Genomic DNA, 12,841 nt, shown 5'->3' with positions numbered 1-12,841 from the left:
ATTAGCTATAGCGCTGACATCACTGGATTAGACACATTGTGCGAACGCTTTACGGACAATGTTTTACCTAACCTTCACAAAATTATCTGTGAAGGCTACTATCATTAGCCCCACTTTACAAATAAGAGGTCTAGAGCCTGAAGAAATTGGTAATTTGTTTAAGATCACGTGACCATCTAGCAGCATCTCTCAAGTCTGATAACAGTGTTCACTCTAGGCACAAGTGTCAGTCCGTAAGAAAGCTGAGCGCGGTAACATTCAGTTCAGTTCAGTTCAGTCGCTCAGTCGTGTCCCATTCTTTGCGAGCCGATAGACTGCAGCACGCCAGGCTTCCCAGTCCATCACCAACTCCCGGAGTTTACTCAAACTCCTGTCCATTGAGTCGGTGATGCCAACCAACCATCTCATCCTCTGTCGTATGAGTGCCCATATTATCGAAAACATACGGTAACCACAGTCCTGCCTGCACCCGTCTGGTGACCCGGCACGCGTGATGCTCACGCGCGCAGTCGCCGTGGCTTCCTCTAGGAAGACAGGCGGCTAAATCTCGGTCAAGGTGTCGAGCACGACTTTATCTGGGCTGGATTCCTTCTGCCTGAGCGTCTGATCCGAACGTCCTGTGGGCGGGGCACGGAGGGCGGAGCCGCCGCCCGGAGAGTTGCGGATTGGAGGGGAGGAGGAACGGGGGGCGGAGCCTTGGGGGGAAGCGAGAAGCCGCCGCAACCATGTAAGCAGCTTTGCTTCCTGCCGCAACCGCCGGCGGCCTGAGAACCGCGGCGCTAGGCTCCTAAACCGCTTTCCTGCGCCTGGACCCGTGAACCCGAGGCTGGGGTGGAGGGTGGTCCGCGGGGCTGGGGCGGGAGGCGCAGGTAAGGAAGGGACTTGGCGCGCGGCCGGTTGGGCCTAAGTGTGGGGAAGAAGGCAGGTTTAGGAAGCTCTGTGGCCGGAGCGGAGGGGAACTCTGAAGTGAAGGCGGCAGCTGGACTCCACAACTAGGGCTGAGGCCGGTCTGCGGCGGAGGCCGGGTAAGGAAGGGCAGAGAATCCGTGCTCCAGTTCAGGCGACTCCCCTGATTCCTCGGCCGCCCCTTGTTTAGCGAGTGGGAAGGGATCCGGCTGGGACTGTCTTGAAGAGGTTTCCTTGGAAGCATTTGAAGTTCCCTCGCTCCTATCTTGTCCCGTGTACTTGAACTTATTTCAGAGGTCCCTAGTCCAGTTCCTCCTCTCTCTGATGGGTAAATTCTGAGCCTGTGTTTCAGAGGTGCATACGTAGACTAGACAAAGTTCCTAAATCTACAGAAACGATACCAGTAGTGAGGTTTCAGATAAGTATTTGCCTCCTATAGTGCTTGTCTCTGCTTTTTGAGACCTTTCCGTTTGTACCTGTGTCAGGCTCTTGAGAAGACCTGATTGCCCAGTTAGTATTTTCCCCTTGCTTAGAACGTTCCCAACAAGCGGATGAGAATGGAATATTTTTAGGAAATTTGGGGTCTTTATTATTAAGACATTTAAGAACTATGAGAAATATTGGAATTCCGTATGTCCTGTCTGTTTTTCTAGCTGAGTGTATTTATTAGATTATCCTGTACTGATTCAGTGCACATTCTTGTAAAATTACTTCGATATTGACAGGAGAGGTGGTCTTGTTATATTGTAGTGTTTTGTTTCTAATTTATTTGAATCTTGTTTTCTAGCACTCCCAAACTCCCACTGTCAGAATTCTTCCAAAAAATATTCTTGATTTCTTTCTGTTGGATTCGAGTTTGTGACAGAGGTGGGCAGATTAAGTTTCTGTTGAAGAGCAAGACTACTCTCCCATGTCCTCTTTTTCTTCTTTCTGGGAAGAAGAATATGGATAATGTGGTTTTCCTTTGGAAAGCCTCCGTCTGTTGGTACGTCAGTCAAAAATTGAACAAAAAAAAATCTTTGGAGGTGGAAACTAACATTTCTAGTGTTCTACTCTCCTGCATTGTTAGATATATTTTGAGTATCTTTTTGTTTTTTTTTTTAAACACTGTACTTAGAAATGACTGAAGTGATACTTTGGTTTTTCTGTCTGCTAAAATTTTGATTTGACTGGTGGAGTAGGCTTATTTTCTAAATGTCAATTCCTGACAAGCCTTTTGATAGTGCTTAGTGGATCTGCATATGCAAGTCTGCAAAGGAGAAGAGGCAATGTGTTGGTGATCCATGAGAGAGGTCTTTGAATGAGTAAGTGAATACATCTAGTTACCTCTCAGATAGGAAAGAATCCTAGTTTATGTCACAGACAGTTATTAAGCTACCAGAGAAAGAGTTGTAAGGTAGTTTTCATGGTCGTGATATCATTGTATAATTATTATGATTAACTCTGCGTGACTGTATTCTTTTAGAGACTGCATTGGTCAGTGTCTTCCTGGTGATTTTTATCCTCACATCTCCTAAGTCTAATAAAAGTCTGTGTGTGGGTGACTCTTCGGCGTGATGCTGAGACTCCCCAGGAAGGTTGCTTTACTCTGCTCATGTTCCTCGTGTCGAAGCAGAGTGTAGGGTGTTCTCTGAGGCCTTCAGGTTGTTACTGCTGTCACGGTATTCTTTCTCTCCAGACCTCCCTTTTTACTTTCTTGAGTTTACACTTGGTCAGTCAATCATCAGCTAATTTCCCAACCCTTTCTGCGGGAGTGTGGGTTGTCAGGACACTTTAGAAGGACGTGTCCTTTCCCTCCTTCCTTCCTCCTCTTCTGCTCCTCTTTTTCCTCCCCCTACCCCATTCCAATAAATGTTTGTTGCCAAAATTCTTTTTGTCAGTGGTCTTTTTTTTTGTTTGTTTAATGGACAATTAATTAAATTATTAATCAGGCAACATCCTGAACAGTTAGAATTCAAATAGATCAGAATTGAAAGTCTGTGAAGAGCTACAAAATAATTTTGCTCTAAAGATTAATTCTGTGCCTCTTAGGGGCAAGCACTCTGCTAAAAGTGCTTCATATACACTATCCCACTCACACTATGCCTCAGTTTCCGCTATGTGAAATGAGGATGGTAATATATATCTCACAGGGCTCTTACATGGGTTTACTCAGCTGAGAAATTTCATAATCAGAATTTGAAGCCAAGAGTGTATGCCTCCAAAACCATTGCAAACTTGAAATACCTCTTTAATTAAAAGAGAAAATAATTAGATAAAAAATGCTGCCCTCAGGGGGAAAAAAGTAATTCTGGAGTGAAACTTGGCGTCTAGTTACAGTTGGACCACTGAAGAGCTATGTGACCCTCAAGAAAGTTGTTTTGGGGTCAGTGTACGTTGGTTGCCTCAGAGATAAAATGTAGTAATAAGGCCAATTCTGTGTTCCAGGAATTTATAGAAATGAAATGAGATGTTAGGATTTTGAAAGTGAAGAGCATTTTATAAGAGTGTAGTGTCCTCCTTGTAAATATAAGATTCCAAGCTATAGCATTTTAATGAATTATGCATAGTTCATGGTCTTCTCTTTTATTTGAAGTATTAATCAATATGGCAGAAAATAGACATCTGTGCTTTTCTGTTACCTGCATCTGAGGGTGTCGGTAACAGTCCTTTGGTTGAATTATGATTTTTGGTTATTTAGAAAAAAAAGCATTTTAAGATCTTCATTTTAATGCCTATATGAGTTTAGATTTAACGAGAAAAACCAGGCTTCTGTACCTAGGAGGACATGTAATGGGGATCAGCTTGTTGGTTTAGATCGTTCTCATAGCTGATGAGACATAGTTTGAGGTAACTTTTGAGGTTATATAGAAATGTCATTAAGGGATGACTTTTATTTTCCGTTCTTGGAAGTGTTTATTTTTTAATATTTTTTTAAAAAGCAAACACTGGGATAAGTGAAATAAAGCTTTGAAGAATTTGTATGCTTTTGTAAAACCAGCTCCCCCCCATCTCCCCAACTTTAAAGAGCTATTTCTTTTTCAAGGGAAAAAATCTTAGAATGAAAAATACATAAATAAAGTGAAAAATCTTTTTTTCCATTTTGCCTGTTCACATTTTTTCCTTGCCTTCAAATTTTTAATACTTTTGGTTTTTTTTTTTGTTTGAAACTACAAATACATATATACATAAAATACAAATACCTAAAAATGTATTAATTTTGAAAGTGAGATTGACTGTAAATGTTCCTAGTTTTAGATAAAATTGAAACTCTTCCTTATGATCTAGACCGCAGTGTTTTCAAGTATTGATTTGGGATGTATGCTGAAGTAGACTTAAGTACTCTGGTTTTCTTAGGTGTGAGTTTTTGAAGTCAGATTTCTAGACATTTGGGTGCTGTTTGGAATCAGCCTTTGGGCTTCCTGAGTAATTTGCTTACTTCTTTTGTTTATTAGACTCATGAAATGGCCACAGATGATAAGACTTCTCCAACATTGGACTCCGCTAATGACTTACTCCGGTCTCCTACCAGTCCTTCTCATCTCACACACTTTAAGCCTCTGACTCCTGATCAGGACGAGCCTGCTTTTAAATCAGCGTATAGTTCTTTTGTCAATCTCTTTAGATTTAACAAAGGTAAGACCTGTTAAAGATCAGACACCCTGCCATCTTGATTCTCTGAAATTCTCTTGTTCAACTTTCATGCTGTGTCTTTACAAGAAAGTGAATATTAACTAGGAAGTAGCCTTCATCATAGATCCTCGGGTTTAACTGCATAAGAAAAGAAGGCTAGAGTTTTCTCTTTAATCTTAGTAATTATTGGAATGGGAAGTTGGAAATGAGAACTAAATGTTAAAAGGAAGTTAAAGTTAGCATCCATCGTTTTTTTTTCCTTTGTTAATATATCTGTATTCTTAAGTCCATAGAATGGACTTTGTTCTTTTAGAGGTTAATAGCCAAAAGATTTTAATGAAAGCAATGAAACTAAAGAATCAGCACATGGGAGGAAGGGTTCATATTTTTCAAAAATTAAAAGCTGTCAGCAGGCTTGTTGTTAATCTGTTTAATACATTTAATGATATCAAATGAAAATATATTTTAAAAATGAACTCTTTTTAAGAAATGTTTTTTACTCATTAGAAGAGTTAAAAAACATGGTCTACATCTTTTGCTTTTATATTTGACAGTATTGTTTGAAATGTGTTAGAAAGTAATCCCTCTCTTTGAAAGGGGTTTATGGGTTAATAGATTAACTCAGTGGAAATTTTAATAGTATTAACTGACTTTTATTAGCAGGCATGTTTAAAGCTCTTGTAAAACCTTCCATTAGTCCATCATTTTGAAAACAGTAATCTTTTTTTTTTTTTTTTAAAGAAACCTCAACAGTCTTATTTTGAATAATTCTGAATTTATGGAAAAATTAGAAAAATAATACAGAAATTTCTCATATATCCCTACACCCAGTTTTCCCTGTTATTGACATCTCACATTGGTAGAGTATGTTTATTATAATCAGTGAGCCATTATTAACACAGTATTACTAACTGAAGTATGTATTTTATTCATATTTCTCCAGTTTCTACCTAATGTCCTTTTTGTGTTCTAGGATCCTGTCTAGGTTACATTACATTTACAGTAGTCTTTAAATTTAGACTTCCCTGGTGGCTCAGATGGTAAAGCGTCTGTCTACAATGTGGGAGACCCGGGTTCGATCCCTGGGTGGGGAAGATCTCCTGGAGAAGGAAATGGCAACTCACTCCAGTATTCTTGCCTGGAAAATCCCATGGATGGAGGAGCTTGATAGGCTACAGTCCATGGGATTGCACAGAGTTGGACATAACTGAGCGACTTTTATTTAGCAAATGTTTATTGAGCACCTGCTATCCACTGGGCACTATGTTAATAGTCAAGGAATCTATCCCATAAATAAAATAGAATAACAAAAGATCCCAACCTTCATGTGAAGCTTGCATTCTATTTCCATTAATATGCTCAAGAAATTTCTAGTGAAAAGTAAAACAAACTGAAGGTCACATATACCAAGGATGTAATTATTGGCCTGTAATTTTGCCACCTGTTTTGAATTTTTTAACCCTAAGTTTTACTTAGATATGTGATACAAGTATACATTCTTTCCTGAAAAATCTCACCTATTTCCTTTTCTTTGCTGAGCTCTTGAGTCTTAGTTTTTCCAATAATTCCAAGCTTTCCTTTGCTACAGAGAGAGGAGAAGGGGTCCAGGGAGAGCAACAGTCTCTGAGTGGAAGTTGGACCAGCCCTCAGCTCCCTTCAAGGACACAATCTGTGAGATCACCTACACCTTATAAAAAGCAGCTTACTGAGGAGTTCCAGCGTCGATCTTCAGTGTTAGGTATGATAACTGTTCGCATTTCATTCCTTTCTGAGTATTAGCTTTTCCCAGGCATTGTGTTTCCCAGGTTATTTATTGACTTAACTTTTTTGCTATTTGGAATAGTCAGGTACTCTTGAGAATTAACGAAACTTACCTGGATAGTGAAATAATTTGTTGATACCTAAACAGAAGTTCTTAAAACATTTCATTAAACTTTAATTTGGGCTTTCCAAGTGGTGCTTGTGGTAAAGAACCTGCCTACCAATGTAGGAGACATAAGAAACATGGGATAGATCCCTGGGTTGGGAAGATCCCTGGAGAAGGACATGGCAACCCACTCCAGTATTCTTGCCTGGAGAATCCCAGCAACAGAGGGATCTCCAGGGAATCCTGGTGGGCTACCGTCCATAGGGTTGCAAAGAGTTGGACTTGACTGAAGTGACCTAGCAAACAAGAGTTCTTAAACATTTCAGTAAACTTTAATTTGGGCAAGGCAGAGATCTCTTGACTGTTTTTTTTTTTTTTTGATTAATTACTTGCTTGGGTTTCAGCAGAGGACAGTTTGCAACACCCCCAGGAGAACTCAGGTTAGTTTGAACTTTGTGACTGCTGGATCTGTTCCTGGGGTGGCGTGTGCATGCCGCTGGCTGCAGAAGTCTCTCAATCCCATCAGTGGGCTGCCACTTGCTCTTGGCTTTCTGTCCTTGTCGGGGTGCAAACTGTCAGTGTGGCTGGATGAACTGAGCTCCTGTCACCTGTTCGTTCTCCATCCTGGTCTGCTCTCCCATCATCTCCTTCATTGTTGAGTACAGACTGGGATCAGTGCCTGCATCAAGAGACTAGATAAAGTGAGTTGTTGTATGTTTTATTTCTGTTAGATTATTCAACTCAATGCAGTGGTTTGCCTGACTCAAGGTGGTAGGTAGGGGAAGGGCAATGAGAGGTGGCATAAGAGAGGGAAAGGGGTATAGCATTGAAAATCAGGTGTCTGTGAACGTCAGATCTTGTCTTATCTGGCCAGTCTTCTCCCCAAGGTCTTCGAGTGACAAGTAGGCAGGCACAAGTAATGGTGGTCGGCAGAAGCAGATTTTATTAATAGCTAGTTGGGACTTGTCTCAGAACCTGCTACCAGTAGGTCAGAGGAGGAGGTGAAGCCAAGCAGAAGGAGAGTTTTTCCCAGAGGAGTGGAGCAGAGCTGGCTGCATCACCTCTGCAGGTTTCCCAGGGCAGAGGGCCCTAGCCTGGGTTATGTCAGCTGTTGGGTAGGAAGAATCAGAAGGAAGGAAGGCGGGGAGGGAGAAGTGAGTTCCTTACTCCACATGGATGGAAGGAAGAGACCATCCCTAATCTGACTTTGAACCTTACAACTCCTTAACTCTTGAACCCGGTCCAGAGTGTCACTCCTATTTTTGTTAAGGGAACTCTTCTGACTATATCCTATACTGAATTAAGCATAGGATTTCTTCGTTTATAAAATTGAGGAGTTAGACTAGAATCTGTCTTTTAGGGGTTACAAACTGACAGCTTACCAAACCTTGTCTTGTTATTTTGATAAGCTTGAATTTAAATATTGCTAGGTAGAACCTGTGATGTCTGGTTTGCTGCATTCCTTACAGTCTTTTCTCTGTCCCCTTGACTGTTTGATTCTTCCTTAGCTGCTCAGGGATTTGAGTTTGACGAGCCTGGGACTGTTTGACCAGTCTAGTTCCTTTTCTTATTAAAAGACTGTGATTCCACAATTTACCAGCTCTCTGACCCTGGAAGTCATTTGATTTTCTATTAAGAATATTCATTTTACATGAGAAGCAGATGAGATGATTGCTTGAGGGCAGAACCAGATTTTCTTTCCTTTTTGTTTCATCCTCATCCATGTTGAAGGCATCACCTGTTGTTTCTAGGAATAGTCTTGCTCCTGCTTTTTCAATGGATGATGCTATTTGTGTTCTCTTATACTCCTAAGTGGCTATACGCAAGGGGCTTTGCAGTTAATTATTTCCCGTGCCTGGGACCACGGCTTTACTGTTCTAAGAACTTCATCTGTCCCTCCTTTTGCAGTTCATAAATCATGGAGAGTTGGTTTATCACAAAGACTCGAGCTTTTTGTCATTCTAATACATATACATTTTTATTCTAGTAATAACATATCTGCTGAGATTAAGGTATTTATAGAAAGATAAAGTTTTCAGTTTTGTAACGTAAGTGCCATTTAAATAATTATTTCCATAATTAATATTGTTGAAAATTCTTCATCAGTTTAGATTTAAATCTTAACTTCCCATTTCTTTGTAGCCTTTTCTTTGCCACTCAGCCAAAACAAAGAACATCTAAAGCAAATGTAACAAATAGTGAGTTTGGGAAAGATTTAGAGAGGGCCTTGCCATAGGTTATGAGGTTAATGAGATTAAGCTAATAGCGATGTTCATCCATTTTGTTAGGCCACCTCTACTTCATCCTTAGGTTTAAAAACTGCTGGAGCCAGGGATAGGTAGAAACCTCAGTTGTAATCTTGCTCTAAAATAAGGAAATAACATATGAAAGCTTTGGTGGGCACAGCCCATTCTGGCCACAAAACTGGAATGTAGGCCTGTTTTTTTATTGACAGGACTGGCTTCAAGAGCTGTTTCAAGACCAAGTGATTCCTTCTTGCTTGGAGCTGTAGGGGAGGGGAGGTGGCAGGGAAGGGTAGGGCTGGAGCTCTAGCAATTCTTTGGTAAAGAGAAGTCTTCTTGGACATTGGTGAAGGGAAGTTTGTGCATAAATTACCATCCTGGGTGTTCTGAAGTCTGTCAGACTCTGAGGTTGGCTATTAAATTCTTTCCTAATCATCTGTAACACAAGCCTTTGGTTTTGTGATCTGTAGGCCTAGCCGAACTGTTCAGCCCTGTTGCTGACCTGATTACTATGGAGACTAGGCTAGGATAACTCACTGGCATTGCTTTTCCTTCTGCTGAATTTCTAGCAGAAATTTATTCTGGCTTGGGACTGAAGGGCCCGAGAAATGACTAATGAGTTTTGTGCCGTGTTAAGTGATGCTCCCATCCAGGCCTCAAAATCATCAGTGGCCTCAGACAGTGCTGTCTCAGTCCTCATTTGCTTGTGAAGCAGTGTTTTACACTTTGAACTGCCTGTTACCCTTACGAAGACTAGTTTTAACTCTCAGGCTGTGTCGCTGGCTGGGAGAACATAAGTATATGCTAAAAGTAAGAAGCACTTTGCATTGATACTGTTAAAGTAGTTTTTTGTTTTGTAATCCTGACTCAGACACCAGAAGGAAGGCAGAACCTACTTTTGGAGGTCATGACCCTCGCACCGCTGTTCAGCTTCGAAGCCTCAGCACAGTATTAAAACGCCTCAAGGAAATCATGGAGGGGAAGAGCCAGGTATTGTCTAGATTCTTTGGATTACTTATTAAGCACTGATATGGGGATCATGCAGTGCTCACTGAAAATGGTACAATGCCACTTGAAAGAAAGTTCAGTTAATGCTTACTCCAACTGTAGACAGCAGATTTTTACTCATATATTCCTTATTTTAATTTATCAAAATTTTTTTCTTTTTATGGGTTGTGCTTTTTGTGCTCTATTTAAAAAATGTTTTTCTAACCCAGAGGCAGTAAAAAATGAACCATGGGAGACTATCTTCCATGGTTTCTTCAAGAAGCTTTATTATTGATGTGAAGGTATATGGATCAAGATTCATTTTTTTCCCCCCATGGATGTCCAGTTGGACCCAGTACTATTGTCTTTTTTTAAAGACTGTCCCTCACTGCATTACAGACTTTGTCGTAAGTCTGCATACTCGTGTGAGGGTGTGCCAGGCTCTTCTCTTCCTTGCACAGCTCCACTTTTCCTTACACTAATACTTTGTCTAAAATCACTGTAGGTTTAGAATAAATCTTAATGACAGACATTGTAAGTCCTTCAGCTTATTCTTCTTTAAGACTGCCTTGGTTGGTCCTCTTGAACTTTTGCATTCCTGTGTGAATTTTAAGAAATAGCTTGTTAATTTCTGCAAAAGAAATTTTCTAGGATTTTGACCAGCACTGTATTTGCCTTTGCATTTTGACAAATCAGTGTTTTCAGGAAGCCTTCACGCATTTTTACTGTTGCAGGATAGTGACCTGAAGCAGTACTGGATGCCCGATAGCCAGTGTAAGGAGTGCTATGACTGCAACGAGAAGTTTACCACTTTCAGACGCAGACACCACTGCCGGCTGTGCGGGCAGATCTTCTGCAGTCGTTGCTGCAATCAAGAAATCCCTGGAAAATTTATGGGTTATACAGGTAAATGAGCTTTATGACAATTTTACAATTTTTAAAGGTCATAGCAATAAAATAGTTGCAATAGGGGACCCATGTTAAGTCATTTTTCATTTTGGACTTTATGTGTGAGACGTGGGGAGAACAAACACGAGGGAGACATGACTTTGCTTTAAAGGACTTTGTGGTCAAATAAGAAAGTAGATGGAGATGTTCATAAATAACAAGTGTGTCATAGATGGTAGTGAAAAACCACAGCACCATTCATGTTTTTTAGGCAGGATGGTTAGAGCGATGGTTAGAGTGGTTTATGTTACCGTGAGAGTTTTTATATTACAAAATACAAATTTTGTATTTTATATATACAAAATATATACAGATATATATTCCTTAACACTATGCTCTAGCAAATTGCATTTACTCATATTCTTTCCTGAACTTTAGTAATATAGAAATTTAAAATTATTTATTGAAGCAGAAGAAAATTAAGCAATGGTGTGTGTAGTGACTAGGGAGTGGAAGGTGTGCAGAAGTTACCAAAAAGAGAGCATTCTCAGTATTTCTCTCGTGTTATTTTTATTATCATGTAAATCTTCCTTGTGGCCTTATTCACTGAAAATTTCTTTTTAAACCTAAACTGCTTCAGAGTTCAGACCCCAATTATCTTTCATCCAAATTATGGCTACAGCCTTTTAAAGTTTTTTTTACCTTGAATTTTTCCCTACCTCAGATTCTTTTTTCATACTGTAGTCAGTGTCCTGTTAAATGCTAGTTTGATCATGTCAGAGTATTTCCCCTGCCTAATACCCTTTCAGAGCTCCCATTACTCTTTGGGTAAAATCTTGTCTTTTTAATGTGGTTGATGTCTCAGTTGCCTAGGGCTCTCTTAACAAAATACCACAAACTGAGTGGCTTAGAATAAACAGAAATTTGTTGTCTCACCATTCTGGAGGCCAGAACTACCATAATTGCCCTTACTCCACAGGTCAGGGAACAAATGTAGAGGTTTTGCTATTTGCTGAGAATGTCTATTCCAGTTACATATTTTAGAACTGAGATATAACCACTACTGGCTTCGGGGACCTGTTGAACCCACTGTAAGATGGACCTGAGCTGAAACTGTATGGATCATGACCTCTGTAAGCCCCTGCTGACTTGAAACCATAGTAATGTTTTCTTAGTTTTAACTAAGTTAAAACTTGGTTAAGAAAACTAAGCTTTCTTAGTTTAACAGTTTCTTAGTATTAGTGTCAGTTCAGAGCCAAAGTCCAGTAATTGCCTAAAAGTTTGACTATTACCTTTTTCTCAATGCATGGTCACTCTGGTAAAAGGCTATAGGGTCCTCAGAGGAGACCTCGTAGGAAGATTAACAGTATATATTTTTTGGCAGTGTAGTGGATTCCTACCTCAAGGTGACCCAGCATCCATTCAAAGGACTTTGGGCCTGAGAATTTATTGAGGGGTCATGATTCATTTTGATTCGAGATAGACTTTTGTTGTCTTGAGTTAGAATGCTTTTTCTTATACAGATCCAGTACGGATTTGGAAGACTGCCCATTTGCTTTAGGAACACCGTGGTCAGAGGTGTCACAGATCTCTGTATGTGTTACGCTGTTCTGGTTACTGCTTTGACCCTGATGTCCGTTCCTGCTAACCTTGTCTTTTGAGATTAAGTGCCACCACCCTGCCCCTGCCAACCTGGGATCCAGTGGGCCCAATGCATTTAGGTTTTCCAGTTCAGCACCAGCTGTTCCATGATAATTCCTGCAGAGAGAGGTGACCACAAAACTCTACAGGGGATGCCGGTGCTTCCCTCATATAGTCATAGTGACTATGTGCCCTCATAGTCAGGGTGACAGGTATGTGCCCTGGGTCCTCCTGGGGCAAGTGAGCAGATCTTACCTGGTAAATCTGCTCTTAGCAGACTCTCTAAGCCTTTGGATCCCTTCCTTTAGAGCATTCCACAGGCCTTCAAATTATTGGATGAGATGCATCCATATTATGGAGGGTAATCTACTTAAAGTCACAGATTGTAAATGTGAATCAAATCTTAAAAAAAAAAAACCCTTCACGACAACAACTGGACTATTGTTGGACCAACTCATCAGTCTTGCCAAATTGACACATAAAATTGACCATTGCAGTTGGCATAATAGATTCTGAACACAAAGGTATATTGTGACCCTGAATACCTAGAATACTTAGGCACGTAGAAACAGATGAGTGGATGTTATTATTGTTAATGGTAGTAGCAGTGTTGTCTCTGGGTCTGCCCTGCAACTTTTGGATTGTATGTGTCTGTTGTCTCCAGTGAACTGAGGGGCTGTGTCTTGTCAGCCTTTTC

At 40.4% G+C, this 12,841-nt stretch overlaps 1 protein-coding gene across 8 annotated transcripts in view; it reads left to right on the top strand.

The window, feature by feature from the left end:
* The first annotated feature begins 696 nt into the window (after window positions 1-696).
* PIKFYVE (phosphoinositide kinase, FYVE-type zinc finger containing) overlaps window positions 697-12,841 on the top strand; it is a 76,710-nt gene continuing 64,565 nt past the window's right edge. For 4 of the 8 annotated variants that reach the window (XM_061148882.1, XM_061148884.1, XM_061148883.1 and 1 more), the window contains exons 1-5: window positions 880-1,025; window positions 4,341-4,521; window positions 6,107-6,256; window positions 9,500-9,618; window positions 10,350-10,521. In XM_061148882.1, coding sequence (XP_061004865.1) covers window positions 4,350-4,521; window positions 6,107-6,256; window positions 9,500-9,618; window positions 10,350-10,521 — 613 coding nt within the window. In that variant the 5' untranslated portion in view covers window positions 880-1,025; window positions 4,341-4,349. The other 4 variants (XM_061148878.1, XM_061148879.1, XM_061148877.1 and 1 more) reach the window with 4 other exon arrangements.

This window comes from Dama dama, chromosome 8 (assembly GCF_033118175.1).
Source record: "Dama dama isolate Ldn47 chromosome 8, ASM3311817v1, whole genome shotgun sequence".
Taxonomy (NCBI): domain Eukaryota; kingdom Metazoa; phylum Chordata; class Mammalia; order Artiodactyla; family Cervidae; genus Dama; species Dama dama.
This window is presented reverse-complemented; position numbering and strand designations above follow the sequence as displayed.